Genomic DNA, 18,465 nt, shown 5'->3' on the forward strand with positions numbered 1-18,465 from the left:
AAATAAGAGTTTAACCGTTCTTGTTCATTGGTGACTATATTCAACCAATTATTTTTTTTAAAAGAGGTAGAAATAGAAATCATAAATTATGATCAATCTTATGTGTTTCACATACTAAAAAACTTTAAAATTAAAAAAAATGTTGTTCAACTTACATACATGATTTCTTTATCAGATTAGATTTTGGAAACAACCGTTATTTTCTAGTTAGAGATCCTGACTAACATCTCAGAATCTAATTATATATGAAAGTCAAATAACTTTGCAAGAGTCTATGACATGTTTTCAAAAAAGCAGACAAAGAAAAGGTCAATCACTCCTTCATGATGTGTTTGGCCAACTTAGTGGAAGACAATTGCGTTGGATTATAGGCATCAGATGCAATGTCATCTTGATATTTTTAAGTGGACGAACGCTTTGCATGAGTGCAATTCCAAATCATTTTCACCACAAGCAGAGAAGGAATGTTGTCAGAGTAAGGATAAAATTTCCATGGTTAAAATGAATATAATATTAATAATTACAATAACAAATCACAGAGAAATTCAATGTGTTTAATTATTATACCGTGGGAATGTTAAGGGAATCTGAGCACTTAACAGAAGCATTATTCTTCTCAAGAATGAATGTCTGGGTTGGATTATCATAGATAACATTCTACAATAATAAAATGAAAACCAAATATAAGTGACAGAAAAAGAAACAGTCAAATCAATTATTAAAAAAAGAACACGACAGACACAAAGAACCTCATCAAGTTGTTGCTCCTCTGGCTGAAGATGAGACTTAATTTTTTTGATGACAACAGGATCACGGGAAACACCTAAAACGAATGATTGATGATAGTATGGCTGATGGTTGACACGTAACACAAACTCAAGGCCGAGTAGTTTATATAGATGTTTTTGGTATATTTTAGGATCATCCTCATCGACCTTCATAAATAAATACAATTACATAAGTTATAATATCTATCAACCATGCGGAAAATAAGATGAAAATTAAATTAGGGATACCTCTTGCATAGTCTTCCTAAGAGCTTGGGTAGTGATACCAATAATCTGAAGACCTTCACTATCCCAGAACACAAATTTAGCCTTGTGACTATCATGAACAACTTGCACAACTACCTTATATCTGATAAAATGGATAGATCCAAAGACATATTATAAATGTGCCAAACAAAAAACACTAATCTACCAAATGAAATTTTAAATATGTAACCTAGTCAATGGAGCATCAACATCCTGTCCGCATGTACATCTATAGCTAGAACCATTTGACTTTGATTCCTTTGGATATTTGGTGCAACTCTTATAATGCCATCCAAATTGGTCAGGATTGAATTTAGTCATTTTTCCAATAGTGATGCAGTATGTATCTTAACACAAATTAACAAATTTCGTTATAAGAATACCATATTTTTGGTGACTTTCAAAAAGATAAGAATTTATATTATTTGACATTATATTTGCTAAATTGTTGCTGTCATTGAAACATACATGTTTAGTTTTTTTGAATAAGAAAAATATATGTATAATTTATTACAATATAAAGGTGCAAAATATATATAAGTATTATTTTTTTAGGCATCTATATACTTGTATTTTTAATAAAATCAAAATTTTATAAAAATAATCATATGCATTATGCAACGCTAAAAAAAATTATAGGCATTAGCGTAACAAAAAAACAAACAGACGAACATAAAATATTACTCTAAATGCTAATGTGTGTGGATATATTTGTGAGGTTGAAGATAGGAAATAAAAATATTTGGTATCATTAAAAAGACAACGTGAATAAAAATATTTGTGTGGTTGTGATGATTAAACTATATTGAAATTAAATATATGAGTGATAAAAAGATAATAAAATTCCCTTGAAAAAAAGATAATAAAATTAAATAGAACCTCCTTAAAAAATTAAATAGAACGGTTCAAAAAATAAAATAAAATTAAACGGAAGAAAAAAAACATATTGAAATATAATATTAAAAAAATAAAGGAAAAGGTTTCCAGCATGAGTTTAAGAGAGGTGCTTGTAAAATAAATTGTCGACAAGTAGTTTTTTGAGATAGCATTCCACAACTTTTGACCAAAGCTCATTCCATTCAATTTTATGCATTAAAAAAATATTTTTTTTAGTAAGTATTTAATTTGAGTGGTTTAATTTTGGCTCGTATCAAACATTTTGGCCTAACTTCTCCTTAAAAATGTAGAGAAGTTGAAAGAAAGTCGGGTCAAACAGTGTCTTAATCTCCCACAACGACAGTTTAGAAACAACTAAATTTAGAATTATTTTTATTCTTATAAAATAAATATAAAATAAAAAAGAAAATAATATAAAATAAAATATAGAATATAATATATATATATATATATATATAATGATTTTTCTTTATATATATATATATATTGAGGCGAGGTTAATGAATAATTGAATTACCAAATTGCCCCTCTTGAGGGTAAAAATGGTAATTCATAGGATATTAACTTTTATATAAGTAATAGATAGATAATAAGCATGTCATGATTTAGATTTTTTTAGGCAAACCAAGCTTATCTCATATTCCATTGATAATAATATTATGAATACAAAAAGAGAGTAAAATATAACAGGGCTAGACTGAAATAGTATTATGAAGATCTCACAATACTATGGGAACTTCTACGGTACATTCACAAAGTGAGATGTACCGGTACTCCTGCTTCATAATTAAATAAATTAACGATCATATTTTATGTAATAAATACTATTTTTCAATATTTATATTTTATAGAACATTATTTCATAAGAAAAAACATCATTTCATTGTTTATAAGAATTATAGTAATTTTTTTTACATATTATCATAAAAAATAATGAATGTTCTCGATTATGAGTGATAAAAATTCAAAAAATAATAATTTTATTTTGTTGACATTTTTGATGAATAAGATTTAGTTATTATAATTATAAATGATAAAAAATAATATTTTTCTTCAAAAAACAACTTATTTAACTATTAATTTAAAGAGCGGGTGTACCGGTACACTCAAATATATTGGATGTACCATAGAATTTGCCCAATATTATGGGTCTAGTGGTTGATTTGTGGGAAACTCTTCTACGGTACACTCGTAAATTGAAGTGTACCGGTACTCTTGCTTCATAAATCTATAAACTAACGATCAATTTTATGAAATAAATAGTTATTTGTCGGCATTTATATTTTAGAAAATATGATTTCAGAAGAAAAATGCATCATTCATTGTTTATAAGAATCATAGTATTTCTTTTACATATTATCGTATAAAATAATCAAAGTTCTCTATTATGAGCGATAAAAATTAAAAAAAAAATTATTTTGTTTACACTTTTGATGAATAAGGTTTAATCATTATAATTTTAAATGATAAAAAATAATATTTTTCTTCAAAAAAACAACTCATTTACCTATAAAATTAAAGGGTTGGTGTACCGGTACACTCAAATATATTGGGTGTACCGTAGAATTTGCCTAATTTGTGATATTGGAGTGTGCTCCTCTCAAGATTTTAGATTCGATTTTCTCTAGTGTCTATTTTGGTGAGCTACTTTGACTTTAATTGGGCCTTCTGTAAGTGGGCGGTGAAATTGACCCCCTCTAATTAGTCGAATTTTGGATCAAATATCGAGTTAAAAAAAAAATTTATGAACGACTTTATTAGCTTGATTTTGGGTAAAAGCTAGATTGAAACTAGCATCAGGGGATAATTGAGATCTACAATTGGAAACTAAAGTACCAAGTTCATTCTGATAAGTACAGCCATTAAGCACAACATTAACGATAGTTTGGTTGTCACATTCAATACCCAATCCATGCTAATGAAGAATAGTAGCCTCATATTCAACCACCGAACTAATGGATGAGAAACCCATCGGTTGAGGTTGGACAAAATGCCTCGAGCTTTCATCAAAACATATGTCTGACCAAAACAGTTTTCATCTGTGTAAAGATCGCAACCTACATTACACTTCAACCAATTGGGATTCAGCTTCGCCCATGTTTAAGATTAGGGTGTTATAAGTTTGTCTTCATGTACTTGACGTTAGAGTTGTCAAAACGGGCGGCCCTAACGGGCTTCGAGCTTTATCGGTGTGGGCCAAAAAATCCGGTTGAAAAACGGGCCTGAAATATACTACCCGAGCCCGGCCCTACACGGGCCCGGGCTAACGGACCGACCCGTATTAAAAATTACATTTTTTTTATATAAAAAGTACTATAAAATACTCCTATAGATTTTTTTATAAATAAATTTTTAATATGTTTAAATAATGTCCAGCACAAAAATAAATTGTGAACATTTTTGTACACTAGTCGTAAACTAAAACGGCGAGGAAAACAATTTTAAATAAATTAGATACGTTATGGTTATACATATTTACTTCCCTAAAAAAAAGTTATAGATATTTATATTTAATCTTTAAAATTATAAATAATGAAACGAGTAAATATAATTTTATATTACATTTATGTGTTAATTCATTGAATTTTTACTTTTATTTTTTACTTTGATAATCAACTAAGTAAAGAATTATTTGAAAAAAATATATAATTTATAGGATTTTTTTGTTATGCGGGTTACCCACGGCCCGTTCGGACTAGCCCTAACGGGTACCGGACTTTTTAGGGCCGGGCTAAAAAGCTCTATTAAAATTTGAGCTCAATATTTAAGGCCAAAACCCTATAATTAATCGGACTAAACGAATCGGCCCGTAAAATTCCGCCCGTTTTGACAGCTCTACTTGACGTAGAGCTTGATTGCACCATGAGTGGTCAAGAACAACATCCAAAGGTTTTTGCTCTCAAAGGTAAGCATTCTGACTGCGCCATATGCTCCACAATATAGCAGTGAATCAAGCTTTAGTAACCTCATTTGAACCTGCAAACACAAGAAAGAATGTTGGCCAAAGGAAGCATATTGATAGATATTTAGCAAGTGCACTAGTTCTATTAAAATAATAATTCTAAGTTCGTATTCACGAGGATTGTGTTAATTTCAATTTAAGAATATGGTTATTATTTCAGATATGTAAAATTGGGGATTGTCCTAGGCAGTTGGTTTGATTGCATAAAAAGTAAATAAATAGATAAAAGTTGTTTTGAAAATATAAGGAGAGATGAGATCAGGTCATTCGAATCCTCTGATTTATTCTATTTGGTACACTGCACCTATTCCTTATGAATACTTCCCTAGTTTTACGTTCTCTAGTTTTACGATAAAGTTAACTAAAATAGTCCTATTTAATTCCTTAACTTAGGACCATCTTCTCAGATTACAGTCCCTAATTCCTTAGGTGATCTAATATTCTTTGAATGTTTAAAGAACGTTAACATATTATCACAAATAAACGATTATCTATTCCTAGACTAACTCTGTTTATTTGAACAATTCAATTAGGTCTAAATTGTAAGCTATGGTCAGTAGTCATTCTATCTACCCTCAAATGTTATAAGGTGTCAATATATAAAAAAACATTAACAACAATTGAATTAAATAAAACTAAATTGATATTCATATGAAATAGAGTTTCAGCAACATGATTCAATCTACCCCAAATCAGGTTATATAGTGTCAATATACACCTTTCATTTGCTCAAGTTGTATTTGGGTTCACTCAATTGATAATGTTGATATTATTAAATTTGATATTTTTATTTGCATTTGAATTTGATATCTCGCACTTGTATGTGTAAATTTTAGTGGATGTTTATTAGTTTTATACAAAAAAAAAAAAAAAAAATCCATATTTTCCGTCAAAAAGTAATTGCTAACATTTATGGTGATACAACTAAACGACAATATATATATACTTTTTAAGATTCTATGTAACGGAAAAATTGGTGATGTGAAGGCAAGGTGGTTTTGGTGATGGGTGGCGTATGCTACGCCCTTAGTTTTGTAGTAGTGTAAAACTATACACAATACAACTTGAGCACACTAGAAAGTAGAAAACTACTCATTAATCAAAACGTAGATCGTAAAACCGATATTGCAATACTTACCCTCAAATGATTAGATTTGTTCCAACTTCCTAATCATTACTCATTAGCTGGCATTATGTTAATTAACAAAAAAACATAACAAACAAATATCCATTTTGAAACGTTTCTATTAGACAAACTTACAAAATTTACGGATATTAAGAAAAATAAATTGTTTTACAAGTTATTAAGAAAATAAATTACCCCATTAAATATATTAAATGTTTTATTTTTTCAAAATTATTTTTAAATTTTTAAATTTTTATACATAAATTGTTAACACATGTCAAATTTAAATATAAAAATATCTTTTTCTTTTCTAGATAAAAGGAACATACTCCATTTTTTAAGAGCGTATACCATCAATTAATGTATCATTTTTGGCAATAGCTTTATGTATTTATGAAGGCATATAATTCTAAAAGTTTTTGTCCTATGTAGAAGTACTTTTTATCGTGGCACATTTCTTCTATGTAACCAAAAAATTTCTTCTAGTTCAATATGTTTTTGACAATTGTTTTGTCATTTTAATCAAAAAATGGACGGTGAACATATGATATCATCATCAATAAAGGTAAATATAATGTAGAACTAATGCTGACAACATGCATCTAAATCATCATTACATATACACATAACATTAGCATTATTCTTTCTCTTTGGTTAAGAATACAGTTAAGAGTGTACTCTTTGCGTATAGTGTAGAAAAGAACGAAAATCCTTCATCATTTAAACTAGAAGAACAAAACAAAAATGGTTACGAGATATATCATTTCACCGCTTGGAAATGTAATGCAGAATAAACACTTTTTAATAAAATCAATTTACTTTGAAAAAGTAAATTAATTTATTCATTTTTTAAAAAAATTAATTTTTAATTTATAATTTTTAAGGTTTAAATATTCCAAAATAACTCATGTAAAACAGCTGTAAAATAACTGTTATATACATTACAAGTTAATTGTAAAGAAAACAGTTAAATAAGCTATATTTTGTATTTGTTTTTTTGACTCAATTTTGTATTTGTTTAGAGAGAGGATATTATGTATGTTCTCTTGAACTTAACTTAGTTGGTATGAACAATACATAATATATGCAAGATTCAGGGTTCAAACCCCAACCACCACCAAAAAGAGGATATTACTTATGTTAGTACTAGTATGTATTAATTTCATACGAAAATATGTTAAAGGTAGACTTGATGTGATTAGAAAGAAAAAATAAACAAATTCCATAATGGAAATTGAAAAAGAATTTATAACTAAAAAATTTAAGTAAAATATTCTTTGTATAAATCATAAATTATATAAAGTTTTTTCGTAAACAAAATATTTTGTCCATGAAATGTCAGCTTAGCGGTAAGAGTTTGATGTCATTGTCCCTGAGTGCTTAACTCAATTGATAGGGACATTGTATAATATATGTATGGGATGGGGTTCGAACCCCACCCACCTCACTTATTCTCCTTAGAAAGAGAATTTATGCCTACTAGACTACTTGACAAAAAAAAAAAAAAAGAGTTTGATGTCATCATATTCGATAAAAATTTAGTTCATATAAATAAAATTATGATCAAATGTATCTAAAGGTCCTTTAAGTTTTTTGTTTTTCTCAAAATGGTCCTTTAAGTTTCAAAAGTCCCAAAGTGATCCTTTTAGTTTTTGAATCGTTTCAGAATCATACTTTTCGTCATTTAAGGAGCAATTTTGAAGGCTTTATGATTATGGTCATGAATTGATTAGATCAAATCCTCGTAGCACAGTGCAGATCAAAGTTCAACCAACTGAACAAAGTGAAGAAGGTAATGGAGAAGAGTTTATTCATAGACCATTGTTGCCTAGCTTTCAGAGGAAAAGTATGATTCTGAAACGATTCAAAAGCTAAAAGGACCACTTTGGGAAAAACGAAAAACTTAAGGGACCTTTAGATGCATTTAACCTAAAATTAATTAGTTTTAACTTTTGAATATTTGAATTATTAATTTTGTAAAAATGAAATAAGTTGTACTAAGCACAAGGAAGTAGTGTTGGTGGTATAGATGTGGTGGGACCCTAATTTGTGAGATATTGGTTGTATTTGTTATCGACAATGATACATGTATATCTCATATTTTTCAATACTCATTCAACATCTCATTTTATCTATATATCTATTTCTTTTCCTATCATATATCATTAACCTATTACATCTATCACATGACTCATTTTCTCTTTCTCTCACGGTGTATACAACCATCTAGAATATGCACCAAATAGTTTTCATTTGTTATACACAATTCTTAATTCTAGTATGTATTTTTTAATGATAAATACTAATATAATTGATTTATATGTATTTGTTAAGATTCATCAGAAAAACAACTGTCTTATGATCATAATTTGGAAGTTTCTAAACCAGACTAATCATTTCAATTATATTATTTTAATATTTTTCTAAGAAACTTCAACTAAAATCTACCATACTTTTGTATATAAATACATCATTCTCCTCCTCCTCTTCTTTTTATGTTTTTCTCACTGTCTTGTATTCTCTTTCTTTCTCATAAACAAACATGGCCAAGAGTGTAGATCATGATCAAGGTGTTCAGACAGGTTTCATTTGGGAAAATCATCTATGGGGTGATCTTCCAAATTCTGATCATAACTTAGGTGAGAGTAGCAAAAAAAGAGTAGACACAAAACCATTGAACCAGAATGAAGGAATCAATGAAGCAGAAGCTCCCGTGAGCAAGAAGAGAAATTGGGGTGGGGTTGTAATTAGAAGTGAGAATAATATTACAACTGGTGAAGAAAAAGATAAAAAGTATCGTGATTTTGATCATGAAATGCACATTTTGACTGAAAGAGAAAGGAGAAAGAAAATGAGGAACATGTTCGATAGCCTTCATGCCTTGCTTCCTGAACTTCCTTCTAAGGTAAATTCATTTTCATCTTCAATCAGTTCATAGATAATACTTGCATGATCATAATAATTTTAATCGTTTGAAAATCAAGTATTTCCTTTTTCCCCTTGAAGTTTATCTAAATCATATATGTCATGTTTCTTATTTTTTCTATATCTTTTCCGATTTGGCACATCAAAAATGTATTTAGGACACAAACATCTCTATTTTCTCACTATACTATTTGAACTTTCTCCTTCTTGATCAGGTTAAAAAAAAAATAAAACAACACTCATATAAGCTAGGGTAACGACAAAAGATGTATCTTTTATTCTTGATCACGATCCTTAAAATCCCCCATCTAGCTAGGGTTCTTAAAGGGGCAATAGATCTACTAGGGTTCTTAAAATTCGATCCTTCTTGTTACCATAGATAGGGATCTGGCCCGTATACAATGTCAAACATGGATCGTTTACTATGATTAGTATCTTTAATTAATCTAAAACTCAATTTCCTTTTTGCGTTAATCTTTGGAGTTCGGTCGTGAAGTAAATACGTCTTAACCAAAAATCGTTCCACCCAGGAATGGAACCCGTGTTCTCCTCAACCGTTCGTCCTTTGTGAAATTCATTAACCACTTAAGCTCAATTGTTTGGTTAATCTAAAACTAAATCTTAATCATAAGATTAATCCAACAATTGAGTCACAATATGAGATAATACATTCATCTCAATTGTCAGTTAAATCTTACGGTTGAGGTGTAGTTAAAGAGACTCGAGAGTCATCACAATAAAAAAGGCCATTATATTCTTACTTGAAAAGAGAAAATAATTTTATTTTAATTAGACATTGTTTGATAGTATTCATTTATTTAGGGCACACAGTATTAGAGCCAACCCATGGACTTGAAGTCCTTATTTTAATTTTAAATTTTTCTAATAATAATAATCAATATAATTATAATTAATAATAATAATAATAATATTTTTTGTTGCTACCTAAGAAAATTTAATTCAATGGCATTGGTGGAAAATTTGATGAGTGATTTAAAAGACTGACATAAATAATTTTCTTGGAGGAATTTTTCATGTGATAATTATAATTATCAATATACAAATGATTATATTCTAGTAAAACTACAATTACTTATTTACTAACGAAGATGTTTAATTTGATTTTGATATTTTACAGGCTGATAAATCAACCATTGTGGATGCAGCAGTGAAGCACATTAAAAATCTAGAAGAAATTAAGGAAAAGCTTGAAAAGAAGAAGCAAGAAATGCTCAAATCTGTATCCCCACTTGGGAGTGAGTCATCTGTGATCAACTCACAGTGGCATCCCTATGAATCAAGGGAAGCATTCTTAGCTGATCAAGGATCCTCAAGTTATAATAATAACTTGTCTAATGCAATTGTAACTTCAAATCCTTCAAATGCATTTTCAATATCTCCACCACAACAAGTAGGTTTTCAAACATGGTCTTCTCAAAATGTTGTGTTGAACATATGTGGTGGTGAAGCACAATTTTGCATTTGTTCAACTAAGAAGCCTGGTCTCTTGACCACAATTGCTTTGGTGTTGGAGAAACATAAGATTGATGTTATTTCTGCCAACATTATGTGCAATGCAAATGGAAACTTCTACATGATTATGGCCCATGTAAGTTTCAAACCTTCTCTTCTCTTGAGTAGTGTGAGAGCGAATAGCTCAATTGAATTGTGTTGATTTTGCAGGCAAAACAAGCTTCACTTGGCGCAAACTCGATGGAGGAAACTTACAAGCAAGCAGCTTTAGAAATTATGACGAGGATCGCTTAAAATTTTGATCATAAAACTTGTCTTTTCATTCCGTATGAATTTTATTTTCCTTCCGATCGGAAACAGTTAGAATTGGCCATCTTTGATGGTCCTATGAGACATTTTATGGTGTTTAAACTAGTTAAATTATTTGCTTTTTGTGTTTGCTTTTCTAATATTGTAAACTGCATATGGTTTATTTAAATTAATAAAGTTTACTTTGAAAATTAGTACAAATGGAATATCCATTTCCTTCGTTTGAAGTAAGTATGTCATGATGTATATCGTAAAATATGAAGCTTGTCAGGATTTAGATTTTTTTATTAGGCAAAACAAGCTTATTAACCTTATTATTAGGTGAACCTCTTCTATAAATAGTTTGGTTAAACCTTATATGTGTCCTTCCCTTTGCTATCTACTTCCTCTCTTACTTGCTTACATGCGTAGTGTGCTTTCTCTTAATCTTGTAACTTATTCCAAGCACTCTCATTTTTACCAAACCCTAATTTCACATTGTATTTATCTGATTCCCAGGATCTCCTTCTTATTCCTTCTCCTTTGTTTATGTTGGTCTTGACACGTCAAACCTCACCTTGCATACTTCCCAAACCGAAGTCCCCAGTTGGGTGATTTCTTGAGTGTTTCCTACATCCTGACGCTATTTACAAACTTCCCAAAAATAACAACTTCAAAACATTTTTATCGTCCATCGATTGATGATTTGGTCTTGTTGACTTTGATGGAACATCTGCTCAGGCTAAAGACTGAAGACTTGCGCACATTTTTTTGCTTACTGAATTATGTTATCATTGTGTTTGGTTGTGAGTGATAATTCCAAGCTTAAGCATTCTTTTAATAATAAAGAAATTCTTTAATTTGTTGGATATTTCATTGCAAATCACTTGGCTAAGTTAGCTAATAGACAACAATGATATTTGGAGATCCTCTAACTCCCCAACACACTTCAACATCTTCAATTTTTTCTTTTTTATATCTCATTCTTCATATCAGATCATCAATATTTTTTAATTATATTTTAATCATCAATATATCACGTCTATGATGTAACACTCTTCATCTTGCCCAAAAACTATTTTGCTAAAGGTAATGAAGTAAAGTTTTTTTTTAACAGATCAAAATGGAATATAATATTAACCAAAAGCGATTCACCTCACACAAGGCGTGCTGAAAGTAAAACACTAAGGCTTTGTTTGCGAGTTTGGAAGGGAAGGGAGGGGAAGGCTTGAGAAAAAAGGAATGAGCAAGTGGAAGAAATAGAGGAAAATGGGAGAGGAGGGCTTTGAGGAGTTAACTTTCCTTCATAAGACAAAACCCTCCTCATTTGGAGGAACTAAAAAAATGTATTGGGGAGGGTTTTGGGGGGCTTTGGAGGGTTAATAAGAATTTTTCAAATTTAAATCTATGTTGTTATTATATTTTTAAAATTAAAAATAAAGTAATCATATGCATTAATTTATCATTCTCTAAAAAACTACTCTTTTAAAAAAAATTGAAAGGTTTCTCTATTTTTCCACATATTTTGCACCCCTCAAAGCCTTTCCTTTCCTTCCCCTCCAAACTCCCAAACAAAGCCTAAGAAAAGTACAATGTCATAGTTTGCGTCTAGCAAACAGGCACAAGAGAGCTACATATAAAAAAATTACAAATAAACTCTCATTCAAAGAAATGGATGACACCAATCATGATAACAAAAAATAAAAGATGGCTGATTTAATTTGTTTTCAGCCACAAAAAGGAATTCGACTTCAATATTTCAACGAGAGCAAAAGGATCGGAGGCCGCATTTTTTAAGATGTGGTTATTTCTCTCTTTCCATATTGCCCACACACAAGCCAGCCAAATTAACTTAAAAAATAAATGAGAAGATCGAGGCATACCTGCCAAATGAATAAACTGATCAAATTGTTCTCCAATAATACCAGATGGAATGAAGTAAAGTAACAACAACTAATAACTTTTTTTTACTGTTTTTCATAGGTGTCAAGGATAATCATATTCAATGCAATCAGATATTAAATATGTGGGTATCTCTCTCATATGATATTGGAACTTTATATATATATATATATATATATATATATATATATATATATATATATATATATTATACTCCCTCCGTCCCGAATTGTATGTCATTTTAGAAAAATATGCGTCCCAAATTGGATGTCACTTTACAATATCAATGAAACATTAATGTTACTTTTTCTATTATAACCTTAACTATTTATTACTCTCTCTTATTTCAAGTCTTTTATTTATCTTTCCCATATTATTTATTAAGGACAATTTTGTAAAACAACTCATAATATCTCTTTTTCACACATATTAATTTTTCACACAATATTAATTACATTTCTTAATATGTGTGAAATGCCCAAAACGTCATACAATTTGGGACGGAGGGAGTAGGTGTCAAACGTCTTCTACTAGAGCCAAGAATAACATATAATAAATACTCCCTCCGTCCCTATATATAAGACCATTTTGCCAAAATCACAGGAATTAAGATAGTTGATATTTGTATTAAAGTTGTTTGTAATCACTATTGTTTTTACAATTTTATCCTTTAAGAAAGAAGGTTAGTTTATGTTTTCAACATGTTATTTATTGTTGATTGAAGAAAAAGATTTAGGTCTTATAAAAAGGGACAAAATTTTTTATCAAAAGGATCTTATAATTAGGAACGGATGGAGTATTTAAGAATTAGTCACCATAATATATAGGGGTGTAAGAAACAAAATGACCCGTTGAACTTCAAAATTTAATGCAAATCAATTCATTTGGTTTGGGGTTTTCTATGTTTGAATCTAAACCGAATCAAAATAAATTATGATTAGATTAAGTGAAACATTGATAGAGCCTCTCTAAGGTATTACAAGGAGGAACTAAACATTAAAACTAAACCGACTAATTGTTTTACTGTTATACCCCAATGAGGGAAGCAGGTCTTCAGATCTAATATGATAATGCTCCAGTAATTAAAAGAGATTATTTGCCAAACACCTATCATAAATTGGATTAAGTGAAACATTGATAGAGCCTCTCTTGGTAATCCTGGTCCTTCATCGTGTGGAGGTATTTTTAGAGACTACTGGTTACAAACCCGTGCTTCGCACGGGTTCAATAACATATTCGATAAAAAAAAAAATCGAAAGAAGAGATGTTAAAATGACGGAACATTGTGATTCATCATAAAATATGTATGGGCTAATTAAGAGAGCATATAATCAGTTTATGAGATTAGGAATTGACATAATATTTAGGATGAAAACAATTGGAACCAATAAAAAAACCAATGATGTGTGAATTTACATATTATCCAAAATTATAAAAAAGAGTGTTGTTGTTATAGAGTTATCAAAAAATGATTGATATCCATATTTACATCAAATGAAATCAAGCAAAGAAGTAGCATCGGTGAGTGAAGATAATCTAGTCTAGGATTAGAATTAAGGTGATCTGTTGAAAGTGCGGATCATGAACACCAAATCTTTATTTGGAAACGACTTGAACATGCATATTATTAGGTGCTTCTCTAGATCAAAAATTAATTTATCACCTACCTCTAACATATGTTCTCGGCAAAATTTGAACATTAGCCGCCTAAGTATTTTCTAACTTGCTCTCTTTGCCGTTATCAAGCGACACTTATACATTTTTTGAGCTTCTTTGTCGATGAGTGTGATTGTTTTCCGTGTTCCTTTTAAAAATGTCATTGATATCTCATTTGAGAAGTGCTAGGTACAAAACAAATTGCATTGTTAATTAGAAGTTATATATATGTACATTTCTAAAACATTTACCAAAGCATTATAAAGATTTACTGTATAAAAACAACATGTTTTATTTTGTTCAAGAGATTAGGAAAACAACATTACAATTAACATGATACTAATTGGAACCAATGAAGGAACCAACAATGTGCAGATTAACGTTACATAATAGTTAGGTTTATAAAAGAGATTGCAAGTGTCATAGACTAACGAAAAAGGGATTTTTTTCCAATATTTACATCAGACAAAATGAAAAGAACAAATGACATCCCAAAGTTAAGATAGTTTACGACTACAGTCCAAAGCGATACGTCAAAATAGTAGAAGTTCAAATAGTTCAACAACAAAGATCTACTTTGGAACAACTCGAATTTGCAAGTTCTTATGTGACTTTTCGAAATCAAAGATGAGCTTATCACCTTCTTCCATCACTCGTTATCTGCAGAAATTGAACCACTGCCCACCCAAGTAATTTTCGTAGCTTGCTCTATCGGCGGTAATGAGGTGACAGTTATACTTTCTCTGTGTCTGGTCATCAATGAGAGTGATTGTTTTGCGCTTTCCTTTCAAAATTGTTCTTGACACCTCGTTTGGAAAATGCTAAATAGGAAAATAACTGCAATATTAGTCTAATGCATATTTACATGGATAAGATGTATGCGAATATAGTTACATATAATTTATAAAATAAAGGTAGCATAACTGATTTTAAGCTAAAGAAAATGTAGCATGACTTCTAATTTATCTTCCTATAAAGTCTAGATAAATGCATGCATGTACATTATATGTATCTCGTTAATCAATTAACATTGTTGAAACAAATGGAGATTAAGCATCACTTCCGCATCTGCATAAATAGCTAGCACCATTTGACATTGATTTCTTCGAACATTTGGTGCAACTCTCATAATACAATCCAAACTGGTTAGGATTGAATTTAGTTGTTTTCAAAATAGTGATGCAGTATGTTTCCTAACACAAATTATGCACATGAAATAAAGAATAATGTAATATGTATTTTTAATCTGTGCGTAAAAAAACTCAAAGCATGTTTGTGCATAAAAAAAGCAGACATTGACTAAATTTATAAATTCAGCAATTGGCCTAACCTGAGACAGTTTGGAAAAATCGTTGTACGAAGTACGTTGAGAAGAAGTCGAGCTCTGACTTAAGTTCTAACTAAAGCTTTGACTCTGAGCTTGAGAAGTGTTAAGGTCACGACAACAATTCAAGAAATATGGTCAAAAAACAATCAAATCGGATTGTGAAATAATAAGTTACTCTCACACTGTATTGTAAAATCATAATGCAAACTTACCAAGTCTTAAACTTCTCAACAACCGGATGATGTAGGTTGATGAGCAACCTCGAACCTGAACAATTGTTACATATATTTGGGTTGTCATTGACTACAAAATGGAAGGAAAGAACTCAAGGTAAATAGATGGTAAATGATAAAGCTACGGAGTATTTTTCTCATAGTGTTACATCATCTATATTCCCACTACATAAGGAAAGACATCTTTCAGGTCATTATCAAACTTATACAAAATCCTATCATCTGATGCTGACAAAATAGAAAATAATACATTTTCTATTTAGCAATGTTTAGTTTTTTTTAATAAGAAAAAAATATGCATAGTTTGTTACGATATAAAGGTGCAATATATATATATATATAAGATAAGCATAATTTTTTTAGGCATCTATACATTTTTTGAAGAAAAGACATCTACAATTTTACTTTTAATTAAAATCAAAAGTTAATAAAAATTACACGCATTAGCGTAACAAAAAACAAACACACATAAAATATTACTCTACACGCTAATATATGTGTCTGTATATTTGCGAGGTTGAAGAAAGAAAATAAAAATATTTTGTATCATTAAATGATAGCGTGAATAAAAATATTTATGAGGTTGTTATGATTAAACGATATTTAAATTAAATATATAAGTGATAAAAAGATAATAAAATTTCTTTCAAAAAAAAGGTAATAAAATTAAATGGAAGCTCCTTAAAAAAAATTAAATAGAACGGCTAAAAAAAATTAAATGGAAGAAAAAAATATATTGAAATATAATATTAGAAAATAAAAGAAAAGGTTCCCCATGTGAATTGAAGAGAGATGCTTGTGAAATAAATTGTCGAGAAGTAGTTTTTTGAAGTAACATTCAACAACTTTTGGCCAAAGCTCATTTCATTTAATTTTATGCATTAAAAAAAAATTAGTAAGTACTTAATTGATATTGTACTTGGCCTAACTTCTCCTTAAAAATATAGAAAAGTTAAAAAAAAACCGGGACAAACGGTATCTTAATCTCCCACAATGGCAGTGTAGAAGCAACTGAATTTGGGAGAAATTTTTTTTTGAAAATAGTTAAAAATAAAAAAATTGAAAAATAGTCAAAAGTTTTTAAAAATATGAAAATTGGAAAATAGTTAAAAAAAAATCGGTGAGGTAGCACTCAACCAAGCAATACTAAAAAAAATTATATGCATTAGCGTAACAAAAAACAGACAGACGGACATAAAATATTACTTTAAACGTTAATGTGTGTGTATGTATATTCGCGATTTTGAAGAAAGGAAATAAAAATATTTGGTATCATTAAATGACGGCGTGAATAAAAATATTTGTGAGGTTGTGATGATTAAACAATGGTGAAATTAAATATATAAGTGATAAAAAGATAATAAAATTAAATGGAATGGTTCAAAAAAATATAATAAAATAAAGTTAATGAAAAGAAAATATATTGAAATATAATATTAAAACATAAAAGAAAAGGTTCACAGCGTGAGTTGAAGAGAGGTGCTTGTGAAATAAATTATCGATAAATAGTTTTTTGAAGTAGCATTTAACAACTTTTGGCCAAAGCTCATTTCATTCAATTTTTTTGAACAAAAGTACTTTTTTTTAGTAAGTAATTAATTGATATTGTGTTTGGCCTAACTTCTCCTTAAAAATGTAGAGAAGTTGAAAAAAAGCCGGATCAAATGGTACCTTAATCTCCTACAACGGCAGTGTGGAAGCAACTGAATTTGGGAGAAAAAAATTGGAAAATAGTTAAAAATATAAAAATTGGAAAAATAGTTAAAAGTTATTAAAAATTAAAAAATAATTTAAAAAAATTAGTTGGGGACAAAAATGAAAATTCATAGGCCACTAGTGAATTAGTGAATTATCAAATTACCCCTCCTAAGGACAAAATTAGAAATTCAATGGACATGTATTTTTATATTAGTGTATAGATATATAACATGTTTGAATGTTTAGTATTTAGCTTTGTGATTTGAAAACTGGACAGGTTGTTATGTTGACTTTATTAACCTTTCTCATAAATTTTTTTAATATTATTATAGTATATTTCTTCCGTCTCAAATTATAAATCACCTTAACAATTCTACAAAAATAAAAAAATATAGTTAATGTTGTATGAAAATAAAATTATGAGTTATTTTATAAAAAAAAATTAAAAAATTGTTAATGACATTAAGAAAGTATAATTCATAGAATCGAAAGAATAGTGGGTAATACAATTGTTAAATCTATTTTTAAAATGAATTTGGGTTAACTAAATAATTGAGTGAAAATTGGTGTCATACAATTGTTAAATCTGGACTAGATGCCTAAATTATACAAATTAAATAACAAAAAGACCTGGATAAAAAAGAGTATGAAATAGATATTCAGCACAATTTTGAATTCATATTTGATGCTAGACAAATGAAGCTATTCAGAATAATTAGGTATTTTTCATCTCCAATTTTTCTTCCGATACCATAAAGAATAGTAATTGCAATATTCATATTGATTGATTAAAAAATAAAATACAGAAATAACAAACTTTATCTTTTTTTGTTCCTCTAATAATAACTGATCCTAATATCCATTTAAGTTAAGTGGGGAAAAATTCAGTTAGTTTAGTAGTAGAAAACAAATAGTAAAATCACTTTGCAACTAAATGTGATAAC

At 29.1% G+C, this 18,465-nt stretch overlaps 1 protein-coding gene across 1 annotated transcript; it reads left to right on the plus strand.

Annotated features, from left to right (window-relative positions):
• Positions 1–8,544: 8,544 nt before the first annotated feature.
• On the plus strand, positions 8,545–10,868 carry LOC11444507 (transcription factor bHLH95). Its single transcript, XM_003607890.3, has 3 exons — positions 8,545–8,924; positions 10,083–10,553; positions 10,628–10,868. The coding sequence occupies exons 1-3, from the start codon at positions 8,562–8,564 to the stop codon at positions 10,709–10,711; spliced, it is 918 nt and encodes a 305-aa protein (XP_003607938.1). The 5' UTR covers positions 8,545–8,561; the 3' UTR covers positions 10,712–10,868.
• Positions 10,869–18,465: the final 7,597 nt, after the last annotated feature.

The sequence above is a fragment of the Medicago truncatula genome, chromosome 4 (genome assembly GCF_003473485.1).
Source record: "Medicago truncatula cultivar Jemalong A17 chromosome 4, MtrunA17r5.0-ANR, whole genome shotgun sequence".
Lineage (NCBI taxonomy): Eukaryota > Viridiplantae > Streptophyta > Magnoliopsida > Fabales > Fabaceae > Medicago > Medicago truncatula.

Bases quoted from the DNA above. Each gene is read 5' to 3' on its own strand.
- LOC11444507 (XM_003607890.3), top strand. From the start codon at position 8,562: ATGGCCAAGAGTGTAGATCATGATCAAGGTGTTCAGACAGGTTTCATT. The intron at 8,925-10,082 runs GTAAATTCATTT...GATATTTTACAG, and splicing joins TTCCTGAACTTCCTTCTAAG to GCTGATAAATCAACCATTGT. The intron at 10,554-10,627 runs GTAAGTTTCAAA...TTGATTTTGCAG, and splicing joins TCTACATGATTATGGCCCAT to GCAAAACAAGCTTCACTTGG.